General features: G+C 44.2%; 1 protein-coding gene across 1 annotated transcript; it reads left to right on the top strand.

Moving 5' to 3' along the window:
- Positions 1-657: 657 nt before the first annotated feature.
- LOC119917785 (tryptase-like) lies at positions 658-10,832 on the top strand. Its single transcript, XM_038738205.1, has 6 exons — positions 658-796; positions 1,185-1,205; positions 3,253-3,421; positions 3,883-4,148; positions 9,454-9,596; positions 9,740-10,832. The coding sequence occupies exons 4-6, from the start codon at positions 3,947-3,949 to the stop codon at positions 10,001-10,003; spliced, it is 609 nt and encodes a 202-aa protein (XP_038594133.1). The 5' UTR covers positions 658-796; positions 1,185-1,205; positions 3,253-3,421; positions 3,883-3,946; the 3' UTR covers positions 10,004-10,832.
- The last annotated feature ends 7,944 nt before the right edge of the window (positions 10,833-18,776 follow it).

Raw genomic sequence — 18,776 nt, 5'->3', positions numbered from 1 at the left:
GGGATCTCCAGGCACTTTCAGTTTCTTGCCTGGAGTTTGCCCCGGGGGGGGTCAGAGCCAACCTGCACTCCTGTCCAGGTTATGTCCCTAAGGTTCCGTCCAGGTTGGCAGGGTCTACGGTGCTGCAGGCGTTTCATCCCCCACCTCATGTGACGGTGGAGGACGGGAGACTTCATCTGCTCTGCCCGATCAGAGCACTGAGTATTTACACTCTGAGGTCCTCCCGGTGGAGGAAAGCAGACCAGTTGCTGGTGTGTTTCAGGTCCCCCAAGGCTGGGCTCCCCGCTTCTAAACACACGATCAGCAACTGGATTGTTCAGACTATTTCCCTGGCCTATCAGGTGCGTGGGTTACCTTCACCTATGGCCGTAAGGGCTTATATACGCCTCCAGTTACGCCGTCACACACTACTGTTCTAGCAACGCCAATAGGATTGGAGTATTTTCATTCATGATTTCAGCCCTGCCACGCCCAGAGGCGTTCCCATAATGTCGTCACCGACGCAGTGTCTCGTTCGTAACCCGAGACGTTTCTCCCTGCTGTCTCTCTGCCTGCCTCGTTTGCCTTGATCCCTGTCACCTGTGTTGTTCCCGCCCTGCTTGTTAGTCCCTGTGTGTGTGAGTGTGTGTGTGAGTGTGTGTGTGTATACCTGGTGTTTCTGTTTATTCTTTGTCTGGTCATTGCAGTGTTTTGTTGCGTGAAGAAGCTCTGTCTGTTTTTGGATTTCTGCCTGTATTTTGGATTTGTGTTTTTCCCCTTGCCCTTGTGGATTCTCCTTTGGACTCGGCCACTGCTTGTAAGTGCGCTCGCATTTGGTTTAATAAATCTTTGAACTATCCCTGCCAGCCGTGTGTCCTGCATTTGGGTCCTCCAACCTGCCTCACCACACAACCCCTGACAAGAAGTTATAGATCTCAAGGCAAGAGGAAGATTATTCCAGTCCCATGGCCCTTTATATTAAAACGATCTACGTCCAACTTCTTTATAAGTTCTGGGTACACAGAAAAAAAGGGTATTGCATGTGTCTGAGTGGATATGAAGATCTACATGGAATCAGATGCTGTTTTAAATAGAAGGGACAATTAAATAAACACATTTAAAGATAATCTGAAGATTATAATCACTGCACAATCAAATAAAGTTTCCTGTGACTAAATGTACTGTTATTTGTGTCTCGCCTACAGGAAGCAATGCGCAGTCAGCTGGTGAGTTCTATCCTCATTCTTTCTTTCATTCTGTTCATTGGATTTCTGTTTCCTTGAGTTAAAAACAGACTTTAAAACCTCATCATTAATCCAGTCCAGGTCTGAAAAGCAGCTTTTAGTTGCACTTTTGAAGCTCCATTAGAGTCGAATACTGTCTCTCCACAGAAGTTGGTTAAATTGTGAAGTGTGGTTCAGACGTTCATGTTCCCCTCAGGATGAGTCCTAGTAACTTTGAATTTTACATCAGCTCCTGCTGTGCTTCCAGCAGCATGCTAACATGTTAACAAGCTTCTTCTTATTTTAATCTATATTTATTGAGCACTTTTCAAAATCCATGTCCAAATTAACTTTCACAAGATCAGAAAAAAAACACACAGGTCGTAAAAAAACATCAGGTTTAAATATGTTTAAAAAGATGTATAAGAAGTTATTTTGAGGAATTAAAATGAGAAAATAATTCAAATGCAGTGTAAAGAAAATAAAAATAAAGTCATGTAAAATCAGTAAAAGGATAGAAGTATGTTTTAAGAAGGAAATTATAAGAGTTCACTGGCTCAGCCGACCTGATTTCCTCGGGTTGTTCCAGAGCCTCTGGGCCCTGACTGCAAACACTGGGCCCCCTTTAGTTTTCAGTCTCTTAAACCGACAACAGACCTCTACATTGTGGGAGCTAGTTTAATGAAGCTAAAACAGGAGCGATGTGAACACATTTCTTGGTTCTGGCTCCGGACAGTCTGGAGTTGATCAATAGATTTTTGGGTCAAGCAGGTAAAACTGTTGCAGTAATGCAGGCGTGATGAGATGACGGTGTGTAACATGGTGTCAGTGTCCTTAAAAGTTAAGATAGATGTATTTTTATGACGATAAAACACAATTGCACAACCAAATGCCAAGATTCATTGAAACTGTGGCAGAATTTGCTTTTCCGTGTGCTCAATGACAGGGATCACTGTTTACTCTGAGTTCAGCTGGAGGATTTCTCCAGATTCTCTGAATCTTTTAATGATATTATGGACTGTACATGATGAAATCCCAAAATTCCTTGCAATTGTACTTTGAGGAACGTTGTTATTGTTGTTAAATATATTTTCTTTGTAGTGTATTAAATTGAATATAGGTTGAAAAGGATTTGCAAATGAATGTATTCTGGTTTTATTTACGCTTTACACAACGTCCCAACTTCATTGAAATTGGGGTTGTAAATGCTAACGTCAGTACACCCACAATAACAATGCTAACATGATGATGTTTAGCACGTTCACCATCTTAGTTTAGCTTGTTAGCATACTAACATTAGCTAATTAGCAGTAAACATCATCGTACAGCTGAAGCTGGGGAATCGTTGTGTACCTGTACTGAATTAGACTTGCATCCTGAATTTAATCACCACATGCAATGTCTGCTTGCTTTATTGTCTGAACAAAGATTATTACAGGACCCTGCCTTCCCGTTATCTCCCCTGTTATCCTCCTGCTACTTCCTGTTTACTAGAGACATGACCCCTCTATCCAAAATATGACATGAATGTCTTATGATTAGGGCTGGGCACGTTAACGTGTTATCGCTTTAACGCATTAATTAATTAACGCCCGCAATTTCTTTATTGCATGTTAACTTCAGCAGGTTCTCTCAGGTGAACAGAAAGGGAGACAGTGCTCCGCAGGCGCTCTATGGATAGTAACGATGGCAAGGGCTTCAGTGCACTACGCAGCTGTAGCCTTTTAACTTAAATAAAAATTATACATAACTTTACCTGATAGGCCTGCATGTAGTTTTGCAACCAAAGTGTTGATGTCAGAAGTTATTACAGTTCATCCTGTGGAGAACATGAAGGGCTGAAACACATTTCAACACAATCTATCCGATAGTTGTTGATTCATCCAGACCAAAGAGCTGGACAGACAGACTGACAGGATCATCTTTAGAGCCGAGCTCATGCTGGATTAAACAAATCCACACAGATGATGGCACCCAGAGAGAAACAATACTGTGAACAAACCAGACCCAAAAACATGAATATACATGAATTTTAACTGTGTCCCTCCAGGTGAGGGGATCACCTCACCAGGGTCGTGTGAGAGGATTGTAGGAGGGGCGAATGCTTCTCCCGGGTCGTGGCCCTGGCAGGTCAGTCTGCAGACCAACGGAGATCATTTCTGTGGAGGCTCCCTGATCAACAAACAGTGGGTCCTGACTGCTGCTCACTGTGTCTCCAGGTGAGCTTCGATCCTGTCACATGACTTCACACGTGCAAGCTTAGCAACAGAGAATGCAATGAGGGTGCCTCAGTAACCCACATCAAAACCACACTGCATGTTTTTCTTTATGCTGTTAGCAATAATCAGACACCATTAAAGTTGTAATAAATACATGAAATACGTACATACATGATACATATTGCTCCACAAGAGAAATGACTTTTTGCAGCAAGTTTGAGCATGAACTCCAAACCATAAGCATAATAAAAGCACAAAAAGACAAGTGAAGAAACTGGCACTGATGTTACTATACATACAGATTAAGACAAAAGGTTCAGATCCAGGCCAGTTCATTGGTCAAGGGAACTGACTGGAGAAATGAACCATGATTTATTTAATGTAGTTTATTCTAAAATTCACACACGGACAGCACCAGTATCTGTCACATATTTAAACATGTTGTCTTTTCTGCTTCTCAGCGCCCCACTTGGTCTCACCGTTCACCTCGGTGGTGACACCCTAGACTTGCCGAATACAAATGCGATGTCCCGGACTGTGTCCCAGATCATCAAGCATCCCAACTATAATAAAATCCCGAACGATAACGACATAGCCTTGCTGAAGCTGTCCTCACCTGTTAACTTCACCGACTACATCAGACCCGTGTGTCTGGCGGCGGCCGGCAGCGTCTTTAACGCCGGGACAACCTGCTGGGTCACCGGATGGGGAGACATACAGTATGGAGGTGAGGATTAAAATTAGCGCTGGGCAACGATTATAATTTTCAATCGTGAATAATCGCATAATTTTCTTGCAATGAATTGTGATTCGTGAAGTGTGATTTTTTTTAAACCTGTCCTGCCCAGCAGCCTGGTATAGAGTATAATGACCATATTGTGCCAGACAGATTTTACTTTAACAAGAGAGTTTAATATAGAGAGATTAATATACTCCTTTGTCTGTTTTATTATTTATTTAATTATGTATTGATTTGTCACCGGGCCGGACAGGGGGGCAGACATGGGAATGGGGGGGGCACAAACAGACGGCACAGAGAAAGGACAACACCTGTAAGTGAAGGGGGATGGAAGGTGGGGACAACAGGGAAAAGCTGTGGGAAACACCAATTGCAGAAAGCAACAAAACCTGCAAGAGAACGGGGAGGGGGGCTTGGGGAGGAGAAAAACAACAATAAACAAACACAAACAAAAACAAACAACTAAATAAGCAACACAGCACAGCCACGAGAGCTGGAATAATAACAATTAATTTAAATAAGTAACTGAAAGAAAGGCATCAGGAATAGTTCTACCAAGGACAACCTAAATTTGTTTGTGTCTATGTGTGAGACTGATTGTGTCTGTGTGCGTGTGGGTGAATGTGTCTGTATGTGTGTGTGTACATGTGTGTGTGCGCATAAACCTGTTAAAGAATGTAGTTGTTAGTGAGAGTGGGACGCCACGACTGTGCCACACCTACCCCAGCAACAGGCAGGCAAGAACCCCAGTTGCCAATAGGGGTGGGAGAAAGAAAAAAAATAAGTCTATCAAAAAAACAAAGACTCCCAGATGCACCGCGATGCAAACACGGAAGACCCCGACCCAACCAACAGACGCCCCAAAAAATAAATAAATAAAAAAAAACGCCATCTAAATGCCAGTTGACAACGTAATGCCGACGGAATGCAAGAAGCGCAACCCACGGAAGAGCAGCGCCCGGACCGAATGCGGCGCGCACACAACATAGACCAGTGTCCCCCCCCCCACCCAGCACCCCACCGCCGCACAACGAACAACCAAAAATGCCACACAATCATCAACGCCAATGCACAAGTGACGAGCCCAACGCGCACACTGCGCAAGCACGGCGACACCCAATGCCCAGCAGCCCCCTGCTAATCCCGCGTGCGAGGTCGGGCAAACGAGAGAGAGCAAACGGAACAACACGACAGCGAAAGCCAGCGGAGAGAAACACCAGCAGCAAGTCCCAGCACGGCAGCAAACGTGCCGCACAGGTCCCCGTGCACCCGCCAACATCATGCCAGCCGACATCCCCCATGCCCAGCACGCCCCCCGGCCGCCGTACAACACCAGCCAAACCAGCAACGAAGCAAAATCAACCAGCTCAGCTGCATGCCACCACCAATCCACCCACCCGTCAAGGGCCGAGAACTCCAGGCACAAGCCCAGAACAAACCGGAGCACAGCCCTGCCCCGCACCCACACTGCACATCCCGAAAACTAACTGATGAATCGTGATTAATCGCATTGTTATGCGCAAAATTGAATAATGAATTCTAAAGTAGTGTAGTAGCAATTTTAATTTAAATGTACTGCTATATACACAAAAGTGCAATAACATGAAGTTTGCAAACACTTTAAACAAATAAGTTGCTTTTTACCAGCAGTATTCCCTTTACACAGTAGCAATAAAATATTTCTTGTAGCTCTCAAGTTAAACATTAATGTTATAAAATCAAATATAAAAACAAAGCTATTTGTCACTGCCAGGGCATTACCTTTTATCTAGCTGGTTAAAACAGTCCAGAGTCCAGTTTTCTGAACAGGTATCAGCAGAAACATTTTTCTTTATCAGGGAGCAGCAGAAACAGTCTATGTTCAGTAGCAAGTGTCCCTTTACAGTGAGGTGAAGTGGTCGAGCACAAGGTGTAGTGACAAGCGGTCGTGCTCGCCTCACGCACACCCCCGCGTGCTGCCGAAGTTGAATTGTCTTGAATTTTTTGTGCGCGACGCGCAGCTCAAATCATTGGAAGAGAGACTGATCCTCGCTGTTTGGGAGTTTCCAGAATCTAAATAGTTATCAGGACATCAACAGGAGGGAATTCACATGGCAGAGCATCCCGCAAAACTAAATGCAGGCCTATCAGGTAAAGTTATGTATGTATTTTATTATTATTTTAATTTAAATTAAAGCTGTCTCCCTTTCTGTTCACCTGAGAGAACCTGACGAAGCCTCTCCGCTGCTTGTTTGGGTGGGTTATTTGCAGGCTGATCAGCATCCCACCTCTCCTGTCACCCATGGTTTGACTGTAGGCCTACGTGTATTCAGAGCCAGTGAGCAACGGACTTTCAAAATAATAATAATAAAAGTGCGTTAACATGCAATAAATATACACTGCTCAACAAAATAAAGGGAACACTAAAATAACACATCGTAGATCTGAATGAATGAAATAATCTCATTAAATACTCCTTTCTTTACATACATACACAAACATTATCAATGGAAATCAAATCTATCAACCCATGGAGGTCTGGATTTGGAGTAACACTCAAAATCAAAGTGGAAAACCACACTACAGGCCGAGCCAACTTTGATGTAATGTCCTTAAAACAAGTCAAAATGAGGCTCAGTAGTGTGTGTGGCCTCCACGTGCCTGTATGACCTCCCTACAACGCCTGGGCGTGCTCCTGATGAGGTGGCGGATGGTCTCCTGAGGGATCTCCTCCCAGACCTGGACTAAAGCATCCGCCAACTCCTGGACAGTCTGTGGTGCAACGTGGCGTTGGTGGATGGAGCGAGACATGTTATCCCCGATGCGCTTAATTGGATTCAGGTCTGGGGAACCATCCATAGCATCAATGCCTTCCTCTTGCAGGAACTGCTGACACACTCCAGCCACATGAGGTCTAGTATTGTCTTGCATTAGGATGAACCCAGGGCCAACCGCACCAGCATGTGGTCTCACAAGGGGTCTGAGGATCTCATCTCGGTACCTAATGGCAGTCAGGCTACCTCTGGCGAGCGCATGGAGGACTGTGCGGCCCCCCAAAGAAATGCCACCCCACACCATTATTGACCCACCGCCAAACCGGTCATGCTGGAGGATGTTGCAGGCAGCAGAACGTTCTCCACGGCGTCTCCAGACTCTGTCACGTCTGTCACATGTGCTCAGTGTGAACCTGCTTTCATCTGTGAAGAGCACAGGGCTCCAGAGGTGAATTTGCCAATCTTGGTGTTCTCTGGCAAATGCCAGACGTCCTGCACGTGTTGGGCTGTAAGCACAACCCCCACCTGTGGACGTCGGGCCCTCATACCACCCTCATGGAGTCTGTTTCTGACCGTTTGAGCAGACACATGCACATTTGTGGCCTGCTGGAGGTCATTTTGCAGGGCTCTGGCAGTGCTCCTCCTGCTCCTCCTTGCACAAAGGTGGAGGTAGTGGTCCTGCTGCTGGGTTGTTGCCCTCCTACGGCCTCCTCCACGTCTCCTGATGTACTGGCCTGTCTCCTGGTAGCGCCTCCGTGCTCTGGACACTACGCTGACAGACACAGCAAACTTTCTTGCCACATCTCGCACTGATGTGCCATCCTGGATGAGCTGCACTACCTGAGACTCCGTCTCATGCTACCACTAGAGTGAAAGCACCGCCAGCATTCATTACATTCATTCCATACAGACTGATATATTTCAAGTGTTCATTCCTTTTAATTTTGATGATTATAACTGACAACTAATGAAAACCCCAAAATCAGTATCTCAGGAAATTAGAATATTGTGAAAAGGTTCAATATTGAAGACACCTGGTGCCACACTCTAACCAGCTGATTAATTACACCTGCAAAGGCCTTTAAATGGTCTCTCAGTCTAGTTCTGTAGGCTACACAATCATGGAGAAGACTGCTGACTTGACAGCTGTCCAGAAGACGACCATTGACACCTTGCACAAGGAGGGCAAGACACAAAAGGTCATTGCTAAAGAGGCTGGCTGTTCACAGAGCTCTGTGTCCAAGCACATTAATAGAGAGGCGAAGGGGAGGAAAAGATGTGGTAGAAAAGTGTACAAGTAATAGGGATAGCCACACCCTGGAGAGGATTGTGAAACAAAACCCATTCAAAAATGTGGGGAGATTCACAAAGAGTGGACTGCAGCTGGAGTCAGTGCTTCAAGAAAGACATGGGTTTCAGCTGTCGCATTCCTTGTGTCAAGCCACTCTTGAACAAGACACAGCGTCAGAAGCGTCTCACCTGGGCTAAAGACAAAAAGGACTGGACTGCTGCTGAGTGGTCCAAAGTTATGTTCTCTGATGAAAGTAAATTTTGCATTTCCTTTGGAAATCAAGGTCCCAGAGTCTGGAGGAAGAGAGGAGAGGCACAGAATCCACGTTGCTTGAAGTCCAGTGTAAAGTTTCCACAGTCAGTGATGGTTTGGGTGCCATGTCATCTGCTGGTGTTGGTCCACTGTGTTTTCTGAGGTCCAAGGTCAACGCAGCGGTCTACCAGGAAGTTTTAGAGCACTTCACGCTTCCTGCTGCTGACCAACTTTATGGAGATGCAGAGATCATTTTCCAACAGGACTTGGCACCTGCACACAGTGCCAAAGCTACCAGTACCTGTTTTAAGGACCATGGTATCCCCTTAATTGGCCAGCAAACTGGCCTGACCTTAACCCTATAGAAATCTATGAGGTATTGTGAAGAGGAAGATGCGATACGCCAGACCCAACAATGCAGAAGAGCTGAAGGCCACTATCAGAGCAACCTGGGCTCTCATAACACCTGAGCAGTGCCACAGACTGATCGACTCCATGCCACGCCGCATTGCTGCAGTAATTCAGACAAAAGGAGCCCCAACTAAGTATTGAGTGCTGTACATGCTCATACTTTTCATGTTCATACTTTTCAGTTGGCCAACATTTCTAAAAATCCTTTTTTTGTATTGGTCTAAGTAATATTCTAATTTTCGGAGATACTGAATTTGGGATTTTTATTAGTTGTCACTTTTAATCATCACAATGAAATGGAAATAAACATTTGAAATATATCAGTCTGTGTGTAATGAATTAATATAATATCCAAATTTCACTTTTTGAATGGAATTACTGAAATAAATCAACTTTTTGATGATATTCTAATTATATGATCAGCACCTGTATTTTATGTGTCTGGGCCCAAATCCCAGTTCCCTGTGTCTTAGCTTGACAAACCTTAACACAGGGGACAAGAGGGAAGGACTGCTGGACCACAACAAGATCAGGCTGTGAGACAATCCAGGCAGACTCAACATTAATATCTCCTTTTCTTTTTCAGTTTCCCTTCCTTACCCCCAGAATCTGCAGGAGGTGAGTGTACCCATCGTGTCCAACGATGAATGTTACACTGCCTACGGCGGAAAAATCACAAGCAACATGATCTGTGCCGGAGTGGCCCAGGGAGGAAAGGACTCCTGCCAGGTGAGTCTGTCTGCAAAACACGTTTGAAGTTGCACTAATCAATAGATCTGTTGCTGGTTCCAGAAGAGTTTATCCTGCATCTGCATCAGTTTGTTATTCCCATAAAATAAAAGTACTATAACCAACCTGTCTGACGTCTGCAGGGGGATTCAGGAGGACCGTTGGTGACTAAAACCAGCTCGACCTGGGTCCAGGCTGGAGTAGTGAGTTTTGGAGAACTCTGCGCTCAACCTAATTTCCCAGGAGTCTACGCCCGAGTGTCCCAGTATCACTCCTGGATCAACAGCCATATCACTACCGACCAGCCGCGCTTCGTCTTCTCTGGAACCGTTCACCTGGTTTCCCTCTCGCTTCCTCTGCTGCTGTCCATCGAGCCGGTTCTCTTCTCCCTCTTTCTCCTTTCATAGAAAATTTAATGCACCAGGATGGTGTCCAAATCTCTGTCTCATATTTTTTTGCCTTTTGAGATTATTTTATTTTACGACAAGCAACAAAATCTGCTCCTGGAGTCAAATATTTCCACCTGTTTCCAGCTCGGCTTCTTGTGCTGAAGGAGTTTTTACAGAAAAGAGTCGATAGAGGAGAAGAGAAACTGGTGTAATGACACCTGATTTAAAAAACAAGGGCTACAACAAGCAAATGTTTTCATTACCGATTAATCTGCTGATTATTTTCTCCAGTGATTGATTCATCATTCTGTCTCTTTCCCTGTTCTGTCTACAACTTACTGGATGTTTTGCACAAAAGAATATAGAAGTTTATATAATGTTAAAGCTTGGTTTTGTATTTTCTCAATAATTGATTTATTTTTTCAGTCATTTTATAACTTCACACAACCTGATGTACTCAAAAAACATTTGGACCAGGAGCGTAAAACCCAAAGATGTTCAGTTCGTCATTTAAATCCTTACATCTTAGAAGCTGGATCTATCGATAACTATGTTCAGTTATCGATTAATTTTCTATTGATAAACTAATCGATGTCCAGTCGTTCATGTTCTAATAATTGTGCTGGAAACATGTGAAATAATTTGAGCTCAGCTGCAGAATTTTCACTTCAGTGAAACTTTAAACTTTTTTGATTTTATGGAGCCTGGAGTCAATCAGAGCTTTTCAGTGTTTAATTATAATCAGTTAATAAACTCACCCATAAGCTTTTAATCAAACTCAATACTGACTTTAAATCATGCTATAAACTCAAAGATCCAATAAAAGATCATTAGATTGACCAGTTAATGACTCTATTTCTTTGTTTTGTATTTATTGTTGAATTAATGATTAAAATTACAATTGTTATTATTTTCTATTTTAAAAGTCATTAAATTTAACAAATTTTCTTTGTTTAACATTTAGTTTCTATTGTTTTGATTTAAAGACACCTTAAGATTAATATGTGGAGTAATTAAACAAGTTAACTGTAATGTGGAACAGTTTCCTGTTCCTGTAGCACTGACCATCAGGGCCGCTCGGTGGCTTGATGCGGACATGGCAGCCGTCGATTGCTCCAGCTGCTGTAAAAAAGGCTCTGTGTCTTGCCAGCCCTGCAAACCCACAGGATATCGGTTGTAACTCATCCTGGGTCTTCGGTAGGTGGATGACCTTGTGGCGAATGGCCACCACCTCCTCAGTGACTCTGTGGACGATGCGGTGGACAGAGGATCTAGGCATTGCAAACACTCTGGAGACCACCCTGTATGATGCCCCACCTATCAGCCAGAAGAGAAAGACCAGGGTCTCAATCGTGGCACCCCATCCGTGTCCCCGTCCTGGTTTAGGAGGCCCAGTAGCACTCCCAGGGCCTCCCTACTCAACCAGAAATCAGTCCATGTGTCCTGCTGGCTAAAAAACCTGTCCAATACAGGCACACTCAGATTTATCCTGCAGTACAGGGGCCGGGGCTGATGAAGAGATACACAGGAGAAGAACAACTGTTATGAAGTGTAGAGAGCTTAGTTAGATAAGGCTTGTATATCTTTCTATTAAACTTGTTTTTGCTGATCAATGACAAAACAGTGTCAATATTTTAATATTAAAGTAAGGTTAGGTTTTCTTTAAATATGAAATTATGTTGTTAAAGTGAAATGGCAGTTAGCTTTAGGAAGCCCATAGTACCTAAATACATATAAAATGTAACGTTTCTTAGTTACTTTCCCCCACTATTTACCTGGCCAGGGTCCTCTCTCAGCCTGAGATACATCATGCGGCTGCGCTGGTGGTAAAGTACCTCTAGTTCCTCTATTAAGAGTTAAAATATCAATGCCGGTGGACTGCAGCTATGAAGGTTGCTAGGTGACAGGAGCGGCGCTTCCCCACGCATGGGTAAGGACGGGGTCAGTTGATGACGCAATAGACAGTCTTCCGTAGACCAGACCGTCTCATTTAACAACGGTCGGTTCAGCCTTTTGCGGCCGCATGCCTTCATGTGCCACGAAGGCCACGCCCTTCAAAGGATGCAGTTCCTGAATTGAGACACAGCTTTAGCTTCTCTGCATTGGCTTCCTGTAAAATCCAGAATAGAATTTAAATTTGTTCTTCTTACCTACAAAGCTCCTGAACACAACACATCCGGGACTGGGATTGCACATCAATGAGGTAAATACCAAGGGAAAGAACAAAGAGTTAACACAAAAAAGTGCAATCAATACAAGATAATTGTAGGGGATAGAAGAAGAAGGTGTTAGAGGTGTTATAAGAGGGGTGGTGATGGCGCAGTGAATAAGACTATGCCTTTGGTGTGAGAGACCCAGGTTCAACTCCCTGTAACCCATCCACCATTGTGTCTCTGAGCAAGACACTTAACCCCTCGTTGCTCCAGAGGTGTGCGACCTCTTACATGTATAGTTGTAAGTCGCTTTGGAAATACAGTGGGTACGGAAAGTATTCAGACCCCTTTAAATTTTTCACTCTTTGTTTCATTGCAGCCATTTTCCAAAAATCAAAAAAGTTCATTTTATTTCTCAGTAATGTACACTCAGCACCCCATCTTGACAGAAAAAAACAGAAATGTAGAAATCTTTGCAAATTTATTAAAAAAGAAAAACTGAAATATCACATGGTCATAAGTATTCAGACCCTTTGCTCAGTATTTAGTAGAAGCACCCTTTTGATCTAATACAGCCATGAGTCGTTTTGGGAAAGATGCAACAAGTTTTTCACATCTGGATTTGGGTATCCTCTGCCATTCCTCCTTGCAGATCCTCTCCAGTTCTGTCAGGTTGGATGGTAAATGTTGGTGGACAGCCATTGTCAGGTCTCTCCAGAGATGCTCAATTGGGTTTAAGTCAGGGCTCTGGCTGGGCCATTCAAGAACAGCCACGGAGTTGTTGTGAAGCCACTCCTTCGTTATTTTAGCGGTGTGCTTAGGGTCATTGTCTTGTTGGAAGGTAAACCTTCGGCCCAGTCTGAGGTCCAGAGCACTCTGGAAAAGGTTTTCGTCCAGGATATCCCTGTACTTGGCCGCATTCATCTTTCCCTCGATTGCAACCAGTCGTCCTGTCCCTGCAGCTGAAAAACACCCCCACAGCATGATGCTGCCACCACCATGCTTCACTGTTGAGACTGTATTGGACAGGTGATGAGCAGTGCCTGGTTTTCTCCACACATACCGCTTAGAATTAAGGCCAAAAAGTTCTATCTTGGTCTCATCAGACCACAGGATCTTATTTATCACCATCTTGGAGTCCTTCAGGTGTTTTTTAGCAAACTCCATGCGGGCTTTCATGTGTCTTGCACTGAGAAGAGGCTTCCGTCGGGCCACTCTGCCATAAAGCCCCGACTGGTGGATTGCTGCAGTGATGGTTGACTTACTACAACTTTCTCCCATCTCCCGACTGCATCTCTGGAGCTCAGCCACAGTGACCTTTGGGTTCTTCTTTACCTCTCTCACCAAGGCTCTTCTCCCCCGATAGCTCAGTTTGGCCGGACGGCCAGCTCTAGGAAGGGTTCTGGTCGTCCCAAACGTCTTCCATTTGAGGATTATGGAGGCCACTGTGCTCTTAGGAACCTTAAGTGCAGCAGAAATTTTTTTGTAACCTTGGCCAGATCTGTGCCTTGCCACAATTCTGTCTCTGAGCTCTTCAGGCAGTTCCTTTGACCTCATGATTCTCATTTGCTCTGACATGCACTGTGAGCTGTAAGGTCTTATATAGACAGGTGTGTGGCTTTCCTAATCAAGTCCAATCAGTATAATCAAACACAGCTGGACTCAAATGAAGGTGTAGAACCATCTCAAGGATGATCAGAAGAAATAGACAGCACCTGAGTTAAATATGAGTGTCACGGCAAAGGGTCTGAATACTTATGACCATGTGATATTTCAGTTTTTCTTTTTTAATAAATTTGCAAAAAATTCTACATTTCTGTTTTTTTCTGTCAAGATGGGGTGCTGAGTGTACATTACTGAGAAATAAAATGAACTTTTTTGATTTTTGGAAAATGGCTGCAATGAAACAAAGAGTGAAAAATTTAAAGGGGTCTGAATACTTTCCGTACCCACTGTAAATGTAAATAAAAATAAGAGGAAGGCTTCTTGAAGTTACTGCTCTGCTCTGACGGCGTGTGGTAGCTCGTTCCACCATCGTGATGACACAGATGAGAACAGCCGGGACTGGGATTGCTTGTGCGTTCGTTGGAAGGAACCTAAGTTTGTATCATGGAGTTTATGTAGATTGCTGCTCTTACTTTTGATGAATTATTCCCAGAAGATGTCTGATTATGTTTTTGATTGCATAATTTTCTCGATTCATCTTCTTTTTTTAATGGCATAAATTACAGAAATATGTCCTTTTACAAAACTTCCTACACCTAAGTAACCTAAAGATACAGTTCATCATCATATATATTCTCACATCAGAGAAATTTAGGCAACAGTTTGCAAAATGACTAAAATAAATTATCAAAATAGTAATTTTATCAGCTAACTGATCACCAATCATTGTGGTTCTGTTAACTTTGCTGGAAACAGGTGAAATAATGAAGAACTTATTGGTAGGATTTTCACTTTAAAGTTTTAAAAAGTTTTATTGTTGTCGACCATCTTCAACATAATGAAATTAAATAAATAACATTTACGAAGCCTGAGTGTTAATTATATCCTGTGTGTTTAATTATAATCAGTTAATAAAATGAACCATTTTAAAAAAGCTACTAAAATTTTATTAAAGTGACCAGTAAATGACTTTTTTCTCTTATTCTGTATAAAAATAATGAATGAATAATCTGTTTAAATAATGAATTTATGATTACCATTTGTACTTTTAATAAGCTTTTAAATTTGACAAATTTGACAAATTTACCAATATTCAATCTCACAGTTGATTTGTTTCCTTTCTTTAATATTTCGTTTCGATTTTGTGTTTGTTTAGATTTAAAGTCTTAACATAAAGACATGTGAGCACCTGACACAGTGGCAAATAAAATAACAGCTAAAATTATTTATTTATTTAAAATTTTTATTTTATAGTCTATTGTAAAATTCAATTATTAATGTATCATTTAAAGACCGAACGAAATATAATTATTTGATAAATGTAATTCTCCTTTCACACTTTTTAAATTAAAGACAGATGACTGAATAAACCTACAGAAAGACAAGCGATCACGGCTCAAGGGGTTCATTTCAGCAGAATTCCCACCACACAAGTTTGCTGGTCAACCATACTTATTAAAGGTTTATATTTGATTATTGACTTTGGCTTTTCATCTATGCATGCTTTAAAATTGTGAATATGGCTGCTAATCATTTTATATAAAATTCCTGTGGGTTGAGGAGGGATGACCCCGACCCTTGCGGAGGTTAAAGTCTCGGACTCAAACTTCACACATACTGAATCTCCCTCCAAACTAAATGAAATGTTTGCAGCCCTGATGAACGTGTCTGAATGTTTGTAAACTCTAACGGCAGATCCAGTTTGTAACAAGTCATGTGTTACTGGTGAAAAAAAACAATATTAACCTCCATAAAGAGATCACGTAAACCATTGTTTTAAACCAGCCCATCAAGCAAGCAGCTGTGTGAGTCAGGTAATGGATCCCTTGGAGCTCAGCTCAATCAATCAGTGAGAAATGAAAAAGCACATTATCAGTCAATGTGGGCATAGTTACTTTGAGTTTTGATATTAAAGTACATTTAACTGATAACACTTCTGTACTTCTGCTTAGTAGTTCAGTAGGATTCTGAATAGAGGCTTTGACTTGTAATGGAGTATTTTTACATTGTGGTATTGATACTTTTACTCAAGGTAAAGGATCTGAGTACTTCTTCTGTGAGTGAAAACGTTACTTTGGCCTTCATGGTGTCAACAGTGTTTACTGGTTTCAAATCAAGGTCATCTGTTCCCAGGAAACACTGAGGCAGTTTAACCAGTTTGATCTGTGAGCAGACAGCAGGACTCCTCAGTCTCGGTCCAGTTATCAGTGTAGACGGACATAAAGGGTGAATCAGTATAATTCAGCTGCTCTGTGTCACCTACTGTGTATTTTTCCATCATAACTTTATGATGAAACCTCCATGTGCAGAGTTCTTCCCAGCAGAATATAAAGCAGTTTAAATTATCTCCACCTCGTCCGTCTACAACATTGAAATGATGCTCACATCTTAATACACCGACAATATTAATTTAATAACAATTTAATTTGCATCTGGGAGAATGTAAACAGCGGCAACAAAATGATAATCTGGTTTCACCTTCACATTAAACAGTCTGACTTTGGGGAAACATCTTGACTGTGTTTGTGCACCGAGCATCATCGAGGCCACCTCCTCTCTTCTTCAGGAGTCTTGCACTGACAGCTCGGTATATTAAGGAATGTTGTGTGATCAGCAAGGATTTGCTCTCGTAGTTGATGTAGGCGGATGGCGTTGTTTGCCAACACCGTACTGACAATAGCCAGTTCCTGTTGATGGCTGAACTGACGTTGTCTTCCACCCTCAGAAAGTCGTCTGGCTGTTCTTAGAAAATGCAAAATCATGATGTCATTGGTAAAGTTCTTTTTTACACACTGGACAGTCATACTGTACACAGTTACATCAAAATTACATGGACTTCACTGCACTACACCCATTTTGCTCACCGAGGAGCATCCGTCAGATGAATAACCTGGTCCAGGGTGTGGCCACTGCTGCTGGGCGCCTGATGTCTCTGGCCACAGTAGGTTCTCGCCGCATGTGGTTGGGACTCACTGCTGTCCATGGGAAGGACCAGGAAGAGCTGTTGGGTGCCCCATCTTGTCCGACGGCCTCTTTGGCTCCATATCTTCCGCTACTCAGTGCTTCAGAAGGCTGGAAGAGGAGAAGGCGCAGCTCAGTCGCCACCTGCCAGACAGCGTGCTCGCCGTCAAGCCAGATCACCACTGGCGCCATCACCGGCCACTCAGGGTGGATCCACTGATGCACAGCGCCCTCCCTGAGACACCGGGCCGCCCAGGGATCCCACCCAGGTGAGGGGATCTACATCGCGGCCAGAGGAGCCTGTCCAAACCACTGTGTTAATATGTTGTGTGCTGCTTGTGACATGCTCTACCAGTGAGCTATACCCCCTGAGATGGGGCTGTTCCAGAAGTGTAGTAGCTCTGAAAAGTATTTCTAAACATGTTGTGAATGTACCAAATGTTTTGATTAAAACAACCTACATTCCTCAAAAAGCTAATTCCTCCCCACCAACCCCTTCCCAGCAAAGTGTTGTGCTGAACATGCCCCATCAACACGGCGCATTCACCGACACTAAGCTAAAGGCTTGCCCCGTGGCCCACACCGCTCTCCCGACTAAGGCCGAACAAGACAGTGGTGCGGCCCGGGTATCTACCTTGCTCGCTACGCCGCCTGAACTGCGCCACAATCCGCTTCTGTGGCATGACGGCCGAGAAACGAGCCGTTCTTGCCGTAGAAGCGGCACAATGCAGCTATCTGATCCTAGCCTGCATTCCCAGCTCGCTTACGTGAACCCGCTCGGGTGTGCTGCTAGCTCACCGGCAGTGTTTTCGTGCCACACAGACATACAGGCAACTGCTCCAACGAGAGGTCGTAACCGTGTAGAAGCGGCCTGGCCCGCTATTGCTGGAGAGATGCTGCCACTAGCCACGTCTCTCCCGTCATAGCGAGGCAGAGAAGATCGCTTGTTGCCTCTGCGAGCGGCTCGCTGCGCCATTTGGCAGCAGAGGGGACACAATCTCTCCCACAGTGGCCAACAGCTGTGTAAAGCAGAGCTCCCCGGCTCGTCACTGCTCCTCACGACAGTTCTTCCGATAGTGAACGTGTCACCGAAGACGCTACGACAACATTGTTGCAGACGTCAACGGAGCGACCGGCCGTGGTGCGTTCAGGACACCACAATCCGCTAATTTTGTTTGGCCGGTTTGACCCTTTCGAATGCGGCACCCCTTGGACCAAACTCCCATTTATGGAGGGTTTGGTGGCAGTGAGGGCCAAGAATTTTTTATCCACAATGCTCCTCAGCTGACAGCGCGTCCCCTGACGGGCTCACTCCACACGGGGTGTGGCTGTGTCAACGGCCCTCTTCAGCAGGGTGAACGTTGAGGAGATTTGCACACCGGCATTGTGTTCTTCACCATGTCCGTTTGCGCGTTGTTAGCTCTTGGATGTGTCGGGCTCCTTCTCAGGATCTGTGAAGAAAGAGACTGGTGTCTACCATAGACTACTCGTTGTTGCGGAAAACATTTTTTAGACTGACTGTGCTGGACGTCCCTTTGTGGGGTCAGGACAGTTCAAGTGTCTGGATCTGGCTGGATCAGATCCCTCTTGGTCATGCCAAACCCCTAGCTCAGTAGAGGCAGCTTATGGCCTGTGGCTGGTGACCTGTGGCCGATCGTGTCAGTGAGGTGAGCTGTGGCTTGTCGCGGCTGGGTGGACAGTCATCGGGCTCCGCCCACTGTACCCATAGAGTCCAGTAGGGGGCGGAGCCTATGTGAGATAGAACAAAGATTACGATATGGTAACCCTAGTTCTATTAGCACAGCCCTCTACGATGGAGCTGTGGCCGATCGTGTCAGTGAGGTGAGCTGTGGCTTGTCGCGGCTGGGTGGACAGTCATCGGGCTCCGCCCACTGTACCCATAGAGTCCAGTAGGGGGCGGAGCCTATGTGAGATAGAACAAAGATTACGATATGGTAACCCTAGTTCTATTAGCACAGCCCTCTACGATGGAGCTCTGCCGCTCCACCGCT

The sequence above is a fragment of the Micropterus salmoides genome, unplaced genomic scaffold, assembly GCF_014851395.1.
Source record: "Micropterus salmoides isolate LMB-PRFRI ecotype aquatic unplaced genomic scaffold, ASM1485139v1 Ms_hic_scaffold_2222, whole genome shotgun sequence".
Classification (NCBI taxonomy): Eukaryota; Metazoa; Chordata; class Actinopteri; order Centrarchiformes; family Centrarchidae; genus Micropterus; species Micropterus salmoides.
This window is presented reverse-complemented; position numbering and strand designations above follow the sequence as displayed.

Excerpts from the sequence above, each read along its gene's own strand:
- LOC119917785 (XM_038738205.1), top strand. The coding sequence starts at position 3,947 with ATGTCCCGGACTGTGTCCCAGATCATCAAGCATCCCAACTATAATAAA. Across the intron at positions 4,149-9,453 it reads GGGAGACATACAGTATGGAG|TTTCCCTTCCTTACCCCCAG; the intron begins GTGAGGATTAAA and ends TTTCTTTTTCAG. Across the intron at positions 9,597-9,739 it reads GAGGAAAGGACTCCTGCCAG|GGGGATTCAGGAGGACCGTT; the intron begins GTGAGTCTGTCT and ends TGACGTCTGCAG.